The sequence below is a fragment of the Lentinus tigrinus genome (assembly GCF_003813185.1).
Source record: "Lentinus tigrinus ALCF2SS1-7 unplaced genomic scaffold L226scaffold_12, whole genome shotgun sequence".
NCBI classification, from domain to species: Eukaryota; Fungi; Basidiomycota; class Agaricomycetes; order Polyporales; family Polyporaceae; genus Lentinus; species Lentinus tigrinus.
The window spans coordinates 57,334-71,224 of NW_027137921.1; the positions used below are offsets into that span (position 1 = coordinate 57,334).

The 13,891-nt window shown below is 53.8% G+C and overlaps 5 protein-coding genes across 5 annotated transcripts; 4 read left to right on the plus strand and 1 right to left on the minus strand.

Annotated features, from left to right (window-relative positions):
* Positions 1-387: 387 nt before the first annotated feature.
* On the plus strand, positions 388-3,508 carry L226DRAFT_571001 (uncharacterized protein; the record flags this gene model as incomplete). The annotated part of the gene is made up of 18 exons (XM_067684502.1): positions 388-601; positions 650-684; positions 746-794; positions 847-878; positions 974-1,048; positions 1,106-1,113; positions 1,169-1,187; positions 1,241-1,286; positions 1,338-1,364; positions 1,423-1,488; positions 1,553-1,716; positions 1,772-1,793; positions 1,849-2,741; positions 2,810-2,921; positions 2,976-3,052; positions 3,106-3,198; positions 3,264-3,345; positions 3,408-3,508. 18 exons carry the CDS (start codon positions 388-390, stop codon positions 3,506-3,508), a joined length of 2,115 nt encoding a protein of 704 aa, XP_067535275.1.
* A 391-nt stretch (positions 3,509-3,899) lies between these two features.
* L226DRAFT_612975 (uncharacterized protein) lies at positions 3,900-6,019 on the minus strand (the record flags this gene model as incomplete). The annotated part of the gene is made up of 7 exons (XM_067686457.1): positions 3,900-4,479; positions 4,549-4,663; positions 4,722-5,216; positions 5,273-5,432; positions 5,493-5,784; positions 5,838-5,925; positions 5,974-6,019. The coding sequence occupies 7 exons, from the start codon at positions 6,017-6,019 to the stop codon at positions 4,092-4,094; spliced, it is 1,584 nt and encodes a 527-aa protein (XP_067535276.1). The 3' UTR covers positions 3,900-4,091.
* A 227-nt stretch (positions 6,020-6,246) lies between these two features.
* L226DRAFT_571003 (armadillo/beta-catenin/plakoglobin) lies at positions 6,247-8,704 on the plus strand (the record flags this gene model as incomplete). Its single annotated transcript, XM_067684503.1, has 15 exons — positions 6,247-6,434; positions 6,481-6,533; positions 6,588-6,607; positions 6,663-6,728; positions 6,782-6,857; positions 6,911-6,939; positions 7,001-7,112; positions 7,166-7,221; positions 7,272-7,366; positions 7,415-7,481; positions 7,537-7,731; positions 7,790-7,963; positions 8,016-8,044; positions 8,097-8,596; positions 8,685-8,704. 15 exons carry the CDS (start codon positions 6,247-6,249, stop codon positions 8,702-8,704), a joined length of 1,680 nt encoding a protein of 559 aa, XP_067535277.1.
* A 364-nt stretch (positions 8,705-9,068) lies between these two features.
* On the plus strand, positions 9,069-11,217 carry L226DRAFT_534924 (PLP-dependent transferase). The gene is made up of 10 exons (XM_067680780.1): positions 9,069-9,241; positions 9,292-9,412; positions 9,469-9,593; positions 9,658-10,025; positions 10,098-10,201; positions 10,256-10,362; positions 10,426-10,470; positions 10,522-10,664; positions 10,719-10,901; positions 10,958-11,217. Exons 1-10 carry the CDS (start codon positions 9,115-9,117, stop codon positions 11,036-11,038), a joined length of 1,404 nt encoding a protein of 467 aa, XP_067535278.1. The 5' UTR covers positions 9,069-9,114; the 3' UTR covers positions 11,039-11,217.
* Positions 11,218-11,266: 49 nt separating this feature from the next.
* L226DRAFT_486496 (PLP-dependent transferase) lies at positions 11,267-13,823 on the plus strand. Its single transcript, XM_067677159.1, has 12 exons — positions 11,267-11,476; positions 11,545-11,666; positions 11,721-11,841; positions 11,892-12,016; positions 12,071-12,438; positions 12,495-12,598; positions 12,652-12,758; positions 12,818-12,862; positions 12,911-13,053; positions 13,107-13,289; positions 13,352-13,447; positions 13,506-13,823. The coding sequence occupies exons 1-12, from the start codon at positions 11,436-11,438 to the stop codon at positions 13,578-13,580; spliced, it is 1,530 nt and encodes a 509-aa protein (XP_067535279.1). The 5' UTR covers positions 11,267-11,435; the 3' UTR covers positions 13,581-13,823.
* Positions 13,824-13,891: the final 68 nt, after the last annotated feature.

Below are 13,891 nucleotides of genomic sequence, written 5' to 3' on the forward strand. Positions count from 1 at the left end.
GCTCGGTTATAATAAGCAGACACTCGTCTCAAACGGTTCGCAAGCGACGAGCAGCAGCGGGGACAGCTTTTGGCGATTCGGAGTGGAGAGCGCGGCGCCGCTCGCTCGACGGATTCCGCAGCTTGCCCACATACCACCACCAGGCCCCAGGCGGCCTCCCACATTCCTTTTGTCCCCGCTGCTGCTCGACTCCGAGACTGGCACATCCTATACAAGACAAACATGCTCTCCCATTCATCAACCCGGGAGCCACTAGCGGCATTCAACCACGATGCGTTATCGCCATCTTCTTCCGACGATAAATGCACCTCCCATCCCCGGCCGCTGCCTCTCCCGGTCATGTCAAGAACATCGACCCGAGCCTCCTCTGCATCCTACTCCTCGACCATGGCTCTCAACCCGAACCATGAACCCAGCAAGACGCGGCAGTCGATCGCCCAGAAGCTCTTCTGCGGATGGAAGCGAGGTACAGAGAAGGACGCCGATCGCGAGGCTCAACATCCTAGCGGCCAGTCCCCGTACGACAAGGGAGGCGGCACAGGTGCAAGGCCTCCTACGCTCAGGTGGTGGCAAGGCTGGAAAGTTGTCCTCTTTGACTCGTGTGAGTGCGTTGCTGTGCAGTATGCATACTTTATTAACCTTTGTGCAGGGCTAAATATCATGATCCTCCTCATCCCCGTCGCGGTGAGTGCGAATCAACTTCGTCCCTCTCGGTCACGTAGGGACTGACCTTCTTCATCTGAAGGGCATTCTCAAGGCCACCACGGAGCAGTCCGAACAACTCATCTTCGCAGGTGGGCATATGTGACCGCTCGCATATACGCCGGAACGCTCATGTACAAATAGCGTGCTTGCTTGCCATGATACCATTGGTCAAGGTAAGTGTAGGACGCGTTCCCGGCCGACTTTCATTGTCGTCTGAAACGCTTCCCTTGAGTCGCGAACGCTGTGCTAATCCAATGCCGTGATCTAGCTCCATGATCTAGCCACGGGTGTTTTGTCCCGGAGGATAGGCGGAACTAAGGCCGGCCTACTAAATTCTAGCTTGGTGGGTCTTGTCTCTCCACCTATAGACGTGTTCGACTAAGATGTATGCCCTCCGCAGAGCAATATGTGAGTAGCAAACCAGCACACAATCCCAGTGAACTCACTTTTATGATGATCAAAGTGTCGAGCTCGTCGTCGCTGTAAGTCAGCGTTGCCCGAAAAAAGGACTTCACTTAACAAAGCATACATGCAGATCATCGCACTACGCAAGTGCGAGTTGCGGGTGGTCCAGTCATCGCGTATGTGGATTCCATTCTTTTTGTTTGATACAGTCAACTCATCATTTCTAGTCATCGGCGCCATGCTGAGCAAGCTACGTACGTGTCTGGCGGTCCAGACGGTGACATGCAGGTTCTAACGCATCCGTTGGATTAGTCCTCATCCTTGGGATGTGCTTCTTCGCTGGAGGCACAAGATTCTCTGAACAGGGGTTCGACTCGAGTAAGTCGTCTGCTCGGAGTCGTCTTCTGTTCGAAATGCATTGGTATACTTACATCGGGGGAAGCCGCAACTCAGATCCACTCGTCCCTGCTGAGCATCAGTGTTGGCGCGGTCTTATTGCCGGCTGCATTCCACTTTGCTCTCACTTACAGCAAGGACGACGATGCAGATGATATGGGCACGACGCTCCAGGAGCAGAAGCAGGATATTCTGCGTATGAGTCACGGGGTGGGTGTACTTTGTACTTCAACGTCGTGCGTGTCTGATGTCTTGCCCATTGTAGGTTGCTGTTGTCCTCCTTTTCAGTACGTATTCTTGGCCGTGTCCCTGTAACACCGCTGATGCATCATTATGCCTCAGTCTACGGGTCTTACCTTGTCTTCCAGCTCTGGTCGCACACGCATCTGTATCAAGACAACACGGAGCCTAGCAAGCATCTCCCCGTCGCAGAATCCGTTCGCTTTGCCACTGCCCGCGTCCGCCAGAAGAGCAGCAGCATCGTAGGCCGCATCACTCCCGTGCCTTCTCTGGACCGACTTCGTACTGGGTCAGTGACGAACTTGCGTGCCTTCGGCCACAAGGCAACTGGGTCAAGACCTGTTACGCCCGCCGGCGAGAAGGCCATAAGCCCTGTCCAGGAGGAACCCGAAACTGCTCCAAGCATAGACGAGGCTCCTCGGTCGAGGGTGGGGACGGGACCGTACTTGCATATGCACCAAGGACGCTCGATGAGCGCCAGCAGTGCGGGCGTGAACTCGAAGACCGCGCTGCTGTTATCCCCGTTCAGCACGACCTCTCAAGTGACACTGTCTGCTAACCCCATCGCACAGCCTGCAGAATCGACTGTTCGCCTTGTCTCGGATAGGGAGCGGTTTGTCATTCGTCGTCAGGGATCTGGCTCTGAATCGGACAGCAACAGTTCTGGGTCGCCCACCTCTGCGTCTGGATCTGGGGATGACTCCTTTGAGTCCGAGTCTAGTGACGAGAAGTCGCGGAGCTCTCAGGCCCGCGAGAGCCATTTGCGCGGACGTGCACGCACTCCCATCAGTGACGTGCTCTCTGCGTACTACCAGGAGAGCCTTCATGATGGCGGGCTCCGGAGAAGCATGAACACCCCCGAGTCCGAGTGGCGGGATAGGAACACGCCAAGCCCAAGCCAATACTCTGTTCGGAGTACGAGGAGCCAGGAGATGAAGCCACCGCCGGATATGAGCTGGTTCTTGACATTGTTGTTGTTGTCATCCGTCACTGTGGTGAGTTCTTCATACTTCTCTGCCCATGTGGTTATGGCGAAGGTGACAACTGATGCGCATATATCCAGCTCGTCGCCATAGACGCCGAGTGGATGGTCGACACGATGGACCACCTGTCCCCATCGATCAGCAAGGAGTGGATCGGTCTTATTCTGCTCCCGGCTGTCAGCGCGATCGCAGGTAAGTCGTACTTCGCATGTCGGTGATGTAGGTATCGAATTTACCGCATCGCAGAATGCATTGTCGCGGTGAATGTCTCGGTCAAGGACCAGCTCACGTTCAGCATCAGTGTCGCTGTTGGTTCCACGATCGTAAGTCCCGTCACATTGGTTGAGTCCCCACTTGATTTATTCGTTGCTGCTAGCAAACCGCGCTTTTCGTGATTCCGACCATGGTCATTCTTGGTTGGATCCTGGACAAGCCCCTCGCGCTCCTGTTCGATCCCTTCGAGTCGGTGGTGAGTAATTGACACTAAGTCCTTCATTTACCTATCGGTGCGTGATACTCACATGGTTCTCGCAGGTGCTGTACATCTCCGTGCACACCATGGGATACGTCGTTGCGGACGGCAAGTCGAACTGGCTCGAGGGCGTCATCCTCATTTGTGCGTATATTGCGCTCTTTGGTCTCGCCCATCGGATCATTTCATGACGTGCATGCATGCAGGCCTCTACATTGTCATCGCTGTCACGTTCTGGTTCTACCCCGGCTCTAACTTCTCGACCAACCTCGCCATCTGCACCGAGTCCCCGCCCATCGCCCTCTGATTCCTCAATCTTGGACTGACAACCCGCGCAAGCACCAAACATCGCTGTACATACCCCAAGCAAGACTAATCTTCCTCCGACCTCTGCGAGGCCGCCCGTGCATTACTAGCCCTAAATCGCGATCGCGAACTTCTCGGCGGACATGGACTCGGATGACATGCCTCTTTCTGCTCCCTGCACACATTCTTACAGACATGCAAGCACACCGAGGTCCTCGGTGATATACTCGTATAACACTAATTGCACGTTCTTTTCCGTAGATATCGCCGTTTCCACACACAGCCCGTCTTTTACACGCATTTCTAGATTCACCATGATTTTATCCGCATACCTATCACTTTCTTCTCTTGCACACCTCGCGTAGACCGTAGATTGTAGACATGTAGCACTAGCGAGCGCGATACCGTCGCCACCATCCGTTTCGGACTGTACTTAGTTACAGCAATGCCCGGTCGTACTTTGGAAGGCGGCCGGGTTAATTCTATACAATGCCATGGTACCAGTACAACAGTGTCGACATATCGATACAATGGGTACAGCGGCACAGCCGGAGGGTTGGGAGTGGGGGAAAAGGAGATGCCGTCTAGTCGTCGAGCAGGAACTCGTTCACAATCCCCTTCATCTCGGCCTGGCCCATCTTCTTGGCGACCATGATTTCTTCGTCCGCGGGGGACGGCTCTCCACCTGCGCCGGCACCCAGCCGCGCCTCAGTCCATACTGGAAGGGCAACGACAGAAGCCTGGGCAGCGTTGGGCCAGGGAGAGGGGACAGGCCTGGCGCTCCGGCTTGTCAACGTCGTGTGGCAAGGATAGCAGAGGTACGGCGTGAGCGAGGGACGCGTGTCTGACTTGGACTCGGGCACGACTGGTACTGGTGGTGCAGATCCGTCCGTCGGGTCTGCTGGAGGAGGGGGTGGTTGCGACCTGATGGATATCCGGGCCTTCCATTCTTGCACGCCGCGCTGTGCCGGGCTGTATGCATGAGTAGATCAATGTGACGGTACGATGATTAATGTTTTATGAGAGGATGGGTGTGCGTACCGTCCGCAGAGGATGCACTTCCCGGAGACTTCGCCCTTCGGTGCGAGCTTACCGCACGTCCGGACGATCGTGGACACGGTGGAGGGGTAGTCTTGCTCAAGACCAAGGATGAAGTCTAGGAAGCGCGAGGGGTTGATGGATCTGAAAGAGAGCGAATTGAATCGGGAGCGTACCTTTGGTCAATGTACCGATCCCGGGCTTCGCCCCTGGCCAAACCCACTTCTCCTTCCCAACGATGGGTATGTGCGACCACCACGCCCATGCCGCACACTCCTTCATCCCAATGTCTCGCAAAGGGCGCACGACGCGCACGGTACGCTTAAGCTGCTTCTTGCCCTTGTCTGCGCCATCCTTGACGTCGTCCAGGACTACGTCAGGGGTGGGTCGTGTCTCCGGATCGGGTGTCCATTCTTCCATCGTCTCCTCGCGTACATTGAACCCGGCGCCTTGTGCAACACCGGATATGAGGGAGACCGCGAGGCTGGTGAGGGAAGTGCCGAGGAGGAGGTGGGAGGAACTTGTCTGGAGGGCGGTATGAAGGAGCAGGACACGGGTGAGAATTTGGATGGAGGTGTGTATCGCGGTCGGCGTTGGAAGTGAGGAGAGATAGGTGCGGAGTGCTGTAAGCGGATCTGGGTGACCAGCGGACAATGATTCGATAAGGAGAGCTGCGAAAGGCGTAAACTTTTTTGGACTGGAATGTAAGGACCGGACGGAGACGTACATTCGTCAGACAAACTGACACCCATGTCAGAAAATGAAGCCTTCCTGCCCGTCTTCTCCCACCATGTCCTGTCGAAGGCGTCTTGTATTCGGAGGGGCACGAAGTCGAGCTCGTCATAACGAGAGACGAAACGCGCGATCTCTTCAGTCCGGTCCTTCATCTACTCCACCATTCAACATTCCAACATATGAGGATCGTAAGTGTGTCAGGTGTTACTCACCCCGGGGAACGCGTCGCAGACCTCGACATAGCACACTGTGACCTTCTTCCATACTCGTTCGTGTCGTGGATGATCTCGCCCTCCTTCTGCCGGCATCGTGGATTTGTCGAGTGCGATGTAGCATTTATAAATCAGGTCCAAAAGGACTGAAGAGCCAAGTCCTCCGGAGAGGCCAACGAGGAGATTGCCTGCGGGTTTGAGAGCTGTTCGTCGCGGTCCATCCGGCTTGGGATTCACGGAGGGCTCAAGCGTCCGGCGGAACTTGTGGACGAGGAGCGGGATGAAACAGTTCCTGTGGGTCGTGTTAGCTCTTTGTATTGTGCAGTACCTCCATCAGCGACAAACTTGCAGTAGACTGCGTGTCTGATGACAATGTTTCCTTGGGTATCCTTGCACTTGACACAGTTTTTGGTCTTGTCATACTTCTTCCGGCCTACAGACACTGAACGGCCACTCGCTAGATAGCAAAGAGCTTGCTCACGTTGCATCAGAGCATCAGGCTCTGTTGTAGGGTTCCCGCAGGACATAGTGACAAAAAGAAAGAAAGACAGTGCTTGACTCGCTTCCGCAATGCAGACGAGCCTGAGTGAGATCTGGATCTGATCGAAGACTTGATGTTCAGAAGCGCCCATAGCGGAAGGTTTCAGTGCGGCAGCTTCAGCCACCTCGTCAATCCCTTCCCGCCCCTTGGTGTGTTTCTCTCTCTCTGCCCGGCCTGCGATTTCTTGGACACTCTATTTTATTGGGTGAGACAATGAGCGATTCTCTCGGAACTGGCGAGCAGTCAGCACCCGCAGAACTGCTGGAAATCCCTGCTGGCGCAAGGCCACCTCTATCAAGGACAGCGACACCTTCGAACACCTTTGGTCCTGGCGCACGCTCTGAAATCCTCCTCCAGGCGAAGAAGAACACTGTTTTAAAGTCGCATGGTCGGCCGCCATGGTGTGTACAGGCATCTGTACTGTGAAGTGTTGTCTGAAGTCACAAGGTACGATGAGGACGGGCACTCCGTTGGCGATGCCTTCGTAATTGGGATCGCAGGTGCGTCTCTTGCATAGCTATACGTAGGCTTGATACCAATATGTTGCTTTGAAGGTGGCTCTGCCAGTGGGAAGGTTGTCACGAATTCATATGCCCAAGTACTGTATCTCACATATCTGTCGCAATCAGACACACGTTGCCCGTCGTATCGTCCAAGCTCTCGGCTCGATCCCTACTGTTGTCATTCTATCCCAGGTATATCCCAGTTGTATGTCCCATTTCCTGCACTTTGTTCATACTGCGAGTAGGACAGTTTCTACAAGCGCCATTCACCGGAAGACCTAGAGCTTGCCTTCGCCAATCGTTACGACTTCGATCACCCAGGTCTGTTACACCGTGATAAAGGGGCCTCATGATTCTGACATATTTTCGCACAGATGCTATTGACATGCCCCTGTTTGCTTCTGTGCGTTACGTTGTCTTGCATTTGTCAAGAGTTCCTAGGGTAGAGGTCATACGACCATCAGTGTCTCGCAGACCTGAAGGCCGGACGCCAATCCAACATCCCGATATACTCCTTCACTCAACATCAGAGACTGGATGAAACGAAGTACCTGTACGGCGCCGCCATCATCATTGGTAAGGTGGATCCATCCATTCCGGAGAAGGTTCCCCACTTACACTCGTCCCAGTCGAGGGTATCCTGGCTCTGCATGACCCCGCGCTGCGAAAGCTGTACGACCTGAAGGTGAGTGTGAACACACGTTCACTACAGGCAGCTGAGCTCGGCGTGTTCAGATCTTCGTGCAATGTGATTCCGACTTGATGCTCGCTCGGCGTATCAGCCGAGACGTCAAGGAGCGCGGCCGTAGCGTAGACGGCGTTCTGGAGCAGTGCGTTCTCATGCAATGATTGTCGTTCCTTCCTCATGACTTTTGCAGGTATCTCCGGTATGTCAAGCCTGCATATGACAACTTTGTTCAGCCGACTTCACGCTTCGCCAACATCGTGAGCTTCTTCTATCGCCGTCGAAGGTACAGTATGTGACTGACTCTTCTTTCAGATTGTTCCTGGGTCCGACAATACTGTTGCTATCGAACTCATTGCTACGCACGTCCGTCGGAAGATCGAGGACCACTCAAGGTTATATCTGAGGAAGAGTCTAGCGCGCATAGGTCCTAGGGACTTAAGCCCCGGAGATTTGAAGGATCAACACTTCCCGAACCTCACCGTTCTCCGCCAGACACCTCAGCTTCAGGTGAACGATCTTGAGCACTCAGGTGTAAGGCTTGCGGATGAACATCATACGCATACAGGGCATCTTCACAATCTTGCGTGACCGTACGACAACCCGGGAAGACTTCATCTTTTTCACCGACCGTCTATCGACATACCTCAGCGAGAAAGCTATGGAATTCTTGCCTTACGTGACGAAGGAAGTTACGACACCTATTTCCAAGATATATGCTGGGAAACAACTCGCCGTTAACGTGAGTCTCCTCACCATATTACGGTGCGACTCATGCTCACATCTAACGATAGGACGTCTGTGGCGTTTCGATTCTTCGCTCGTAAGTGTCTTCTCTCAATTCCCCGTGCACGTGCTTCTGACTACGCGAACAGAGGTGGCCCGCTCGAGCGTGGCCTGCGACGCGTAATTCAAGACATACGCATGGGCTCTTTGCTCATCCAGTCCGAGGACAAGACCGGCGAGCCACTCCTGCTTCATTTGATGCTGCCCTGTTGCATCCGTCAACGAAGCCTTGCCAAGAAGAGCTTCGTGTTCCTCCTTGACGCGCAGATCGGCACTGGCGCCGCGGCTTTCATGGCCATCCGGGTGCTGTTGGACCATGGCGTGCCGCAAGAGAACATCATTTTCGTCACGATGATCGTCGCAGCATGTGGAGGTGTACGTGTTCTGCAACGTGCGTTCCCCAAGGTACGGATCATCTGTGGAACGATCGACCCGGTTTTACGGGAGTCGTGGGCTTTATGGGATACTCTGCCATCACCGCCGGAGACTGCGGATGGAGAGTTAGGGACTCCGACGGCCAAGACCAAGGCAGAGGCGGAGGCAGAGGGCAGGAGAGTATGGGTCGTGGAGCCTGGTATGGGGCATATAGGTACGTAGCGTTGCTATCCCCACGGAGTTGCCGTACTTTGAGGTGGGTACTTGCGTCATGACGGTATTCTGATACATGTATGTTGCAGGGGATCGGTACTACTTGTAACTTTGCATGTTAGGGCCCGGTCTCACCGGGGAGAACGATGTCTCGAAGACGCCACCTGGGTGCTGAAGTGAGGCGGCCGCACGAGAGCGGAAAGCAGATACGTCTAACAACGCCTGAGACCGTAATCTCTCACATGATTTGAGGTCAACTCGATGGCATTATTGATCGAGGACAGCAGCACTCTCTAGCAGCACAACACACACACACACACACTTGCGGATTCACGAGGGCCAATCTTTACGGCAGATATCTCGACAGCTGAGCGCTCGCGCTCACGTCCCAGTCTGTTCGAGTCATACTCTTGTGAAGGATATAACGTTAATCGGATCCGCGCCGCAGGATCATTTGCTCAAATAGCCGCAACGGTGAATCGAGGGTGCATACGAGTACGCACGCCCTGCTCTGCTAACATGCCCACTCCAAAGCACACCCCGGGGCCGGGAGAGACCTACGATCCTACCCAACCGCCACCGCCATTCGGACACGCACTGAAGCAGTACTTTGCGTTCAAGAATGACTACATCAACCTCAACCATGGTACGCGTATTTTCAAAGCCACATCTCCGGAGGGCTCACAGTTGGATCAGGCTCTTATGGTTCGCTCCCATTGCCAGTTGTGTGGGCCTCTAGTCAGCTAGCCTACGAGATTGAGAGCTGCCCAGATATCTTCCATCGCTTGCAGTATTTCGAGAAGCTGAACAAGTCTCGGTGCGTTCCACTATGCAGAACGTTGAGCTTCTATTATTGATGTACTACTGCTGCAGGGAACTCCTCGCCAAGTTCGTGCATGCAGACACAGACGAAGTTGTACTTGTTGGCAATGCGACGGCGGCCCTCAACACAGTCTTGAGGAACTTTGAGTGGCGTGAAGGCGATGTCATCGTACTAGGTAGCGTCGGGCCTACGCACTGACTGTAGTATCCCAGTAGTACTCACAACGATGATTGCCGCAGCTTCGACGACGTACGCTTCCGCTGCCAACACGACACGCTACCTCGCCGATCGTTCCGAGCAGCCTCGACCGACTATCTATACCATCGAGTATGAGTTTCCCCTCACCCACGCGCAAGTGGTCGATCTTTTCCGCTCAAAGTTGCGGGAAGTCAAGCAGCTGCACTCGAACATACAATTTACCGATGTCCCGCCTGCATCTACCGGCTTCGTTGACGATGTCACCATGAAGAAGAACAAGATCCTAGCCATTGTCGACGCGATTACCGCCAACCCGGGTGTGCTCATGCCATGGCAAGAGATGGTGCGGGTCGCGCGCGAGGAGGGTGTGTGGACGCTCGTTGATGGCGCTCATAGCATCGGCCAGGAGGTCTGTATATCGAGCGCAAGCTCGAGTACGTGGTGTGTTCGGAACGTGCTGAAGGGATCTGCTTATTTATAGCCAAACATAAATCTCAGCCAGGCCAGGCCCGATTTCTATCTGTCCAACGCGCATAAGTGGCTGATGGGTAAACGCGGTTGCGCGCTGCTCTATGTGCCCCAGCGGTGCGCATGATCGTGCTGAGTCTCGTGCTCCCAGGCGCTGACTATCACATACAGAAACCAGTACATGATCAAGTCTTCTGTTCCTACGGCCGACGAGTACTGCTCCCCAGGCACCAAAGCCTACGAGAAGAGAGGGACCGGTTTCGTCACCCAACACGAATGTGCGCAGGGCATGGTCCCAGTATCTGCACCAATATAAAGCTGATGGATTTCTTGTATCAAAGATCTGGGGGGCAGCGATGTGACACCGTTTTTGGTTATACCGGAAGGTGTGTTTCCTACTGCGCACGTGGTGTCGACGCTGACACGACTATATGTAGTCTTCGCGTTCCGTCAATGGCTTGGAGGAGAGGAGGCTATCAACGGCTATTGCAGCAAGCTGGCGGTAGAAGGCGGAAAGAGGCTTGCAGAGGTCATGAAGACGCAGGTGCTTGACGAGTCTGGCGAGCTTACATTGAACATGGTCAGTTTTGAGCCCTCGCTCGACGACATACAATTCTGACTGGACACCATACAGCCAAATGTCCAGCTACCGCTCCCGGTGGAAAAGACCCCAGGCGAATTGTACCCTCCCGAGCTGAGGACGAAGATTAATCTGTTTCTCCAGAGCAAGTTGCTGTATGATTGGAAGACGTATGCTGCGCACTACTACCACAACGGTGGGTTCTGGTGCCGGTGCAGCGCCCAAGTCTTCAATGAGGTGGGTCGTCCTATGGCGGTTCTATTCTAGATTCGTGTAGGTCTGACAGAGCTTAGGTGTCCGACTTCGAATACCTCGGGAGGGCCTTCAACGCCCTCTGTCAAGAAGTCGAGGCCACTTTCTTGAAGTCCAAGTAAACACCGAATTGCGATGCACGAGTCCGTAATAATTACACTGATTGATGGAGTCACACCGGTCGTACGCAAAGATTCAGTAGCTTGAAGAACTTGTGCATGTTTTAGAGAGCTTATCGTTCGTCGAACTATTGTCAACTACTGAGATAGAAGGATGCAATAATAGCATGCTGATGTGGCACTGCCATCCCCGCGTGCAAGCTAGGCACGCTATCTCAAGCCTTCTCACATACCGTTCATTGACCTTGCTCCGGACGACGAGGATCTTCCAGGTCCGTCCCAGCATCCATCTTCACTCATAGCGGTCCTCCGAGCCGTTGTAGGGTCAGCTCAAGTCCACATAAAGCCATCACCGTCACCCAAGCGCCGGTAGTAGCAGGCATCGATCAGCGTCTACGGGATGCTTGGTTGGTTTACCCAGTATTTCGCAGGGAGCGACAGGTAACACCCACAATTTTGAACCCTTCCAAGCTCCTCCTTACTTGTTGTGGTGTTGTGGGTCTCCGTAGTCGAAGACGTATCACCCCGGGGCCAGGTGAGACTTACGACATCAACCGGAAGCCCCCTCCATTCGGGCATCCACTCAAGCATTACTTTGCTCTCGATGATAAGTACGTCAACCTGAACCATGGTACGTAGCGTTTCTCGATTTCATATGAAAGCCTACTTATTTCACTTCGCACAGGGTCATATGGGTCTATCCCTCTTCCAGTTATCTATGCCGCGAACCTGCTTGCGTACGAGATCGACTCGAACCCAGACATATTCAATCGTGTCGCATACAAGCCTCGGCTAGTGAAGTCCCGGTAAGTGACCAGATACTGAAGAGCAACAGCCGTACTTACGCTCGACAAAGAGAGGCCGTGGCGAAACTGATTGGGGCAGAAGCGGACGAGGTTGTCCTCGTCCCTAACGCTACTCATGCATTGAACACTATTATGCGAAACTTCGAATGGCGAGAAGGTGATCTGATTATAGGAGGTAAGCTACTAGGTCTGTGTGAGATTAATCGATAGTTGATCCAGAACCACTCAGCAACTACGACGTACGGCGCGGTCTCCAACACGATTCGTTACCTCACCGACCGCTCCGAGCAACCGCGGCCCAGCATGCTCACCATCGTCTACAACTTTCCTCTCACTCATGCCGAGATCATCGAGCTCTTTAGAGCGAAGATACAGGAGGCCAAGCAGCAACATGCGGATATACAGTTCACAGATGTCCCACCGCTATCGCCAGGCTACGACACAGACCCGGCGGAGAAGAAGAATAAGATCGTCGCCGTGATTGACTCCATTACGTCCAACCCAGGGGTCCTCCTTCCTTGGAAAGAGATGTGTCGCATCGCTCGCGAGGAGGGGGTCTGGACTGTCATCGACGCCGCGCACAGTATTGGCCAGGAAGTTTGTCCATCTCTCCCGTGCTCCTCCATGCGTGAGTGCTGATCAGGGCCCTTCAGCAAAGCATCAACCTGAGCGAAACGAAGCCAGACTTCTGGCTCTCGAATTGCCACAAGTGGCTGTTCGCGAAGCGGGGTTGTGCAGTGCTATATGCACCCAAGCGGTACGTGGAAGTTGTCCGACATGTGTTGTCAACAACTAACACGTCTATTACAGCAATCAAAACATCATGAAGTCTTCCATCCCGACATCGCATGAATACGTCTCCCCGAACGGCTCGAAGTACGCAGAAGTCGGCACGAACTTCGTCAAGCAACATGAGTGTATGTTGCTGTAACCAACCAACCAGGTGCCGCCAATGCTGAGGAACCACTATGCACAGGGACGGGAACTACAGATGAAACACCGTACATCACTGTTCCAACAGGTACAATTTCTCCTCAAACACTGCTGAGGAAGGTTTAACAAGTCATAGCGATTGCATTCCGCGAGTGGCTGGGTGGTGAGGAAGCGATTTATGACTATTGCCACAAGCTCGCCATGGACGGTGCCCGACGAATGGCCGAGGTCATGGGAACCAAGGTCTTGGACGAAAGCGGAGAACTAGTAGCGACCATGGTATGTCTGTCAAGATTCTCTTCCACACCGGTGTGATTCCAACTCGCTATCAGTCGAACGTCTACCTGCCTCTCCCAACGGAGAAGACCCCCGGAGAGATATACTCACCTGAAGTGCTGGCGAAGATCAGCGGGCTCATGATGAACAAGCTACTTTTTGAATACAACACATACGCTGGCCACTTCTTCCACAATGGCGCATGGGTGTCTCGGTGCAGCGCGCAGGTATTCAACGATGTGCGGCCACTATTGAGTTGAATTGTGTCAAGCTTGTTTACTCACTCCTTCTGAATGACCAGATATCTGACTTCGAATATGTCGGGAAAGTGTTCAACGTGATTTGTCAAGAAGTAAAGGACACTATCCTCCGTGGCATCTGTGAAGAACAGCAACAGGTGAGCGAGTCATATATCCAAACTGCGCACCATGACTCATTTGTGAATCTGGAAGCAGTCAGGACCTTCGATACTGAACTCTCCGGTCGAAGACGATTGGGTCATTCTTGCTGATATCGATGTCGAGTCGTGATGGGTCCCCAGGCCGGCCAATATTCGCCGCATCAACTAATCCTGACCGCTGCGCTTGCTCACAAGCCGGCGATTCGTGAATGCTGTTAAGGCTGTAAAGTACGCTGTTTAGGACGCATTGAAATCATGGAGGACAGAAGCCGCTGTCAACGGACTCGGATCTGGTGCCTGGAAGTACAGTTTAGTTTCGTATTCCGCAAGAACCTTCTTGCGCCATGATGCATGATCAGTTATGAGTCTGCCGCCTCCTCGCCCGAGTCACATCCGATGGCCTGTGGCATGTGCGCCTTGGACTTTGCCACGCACGTCAAG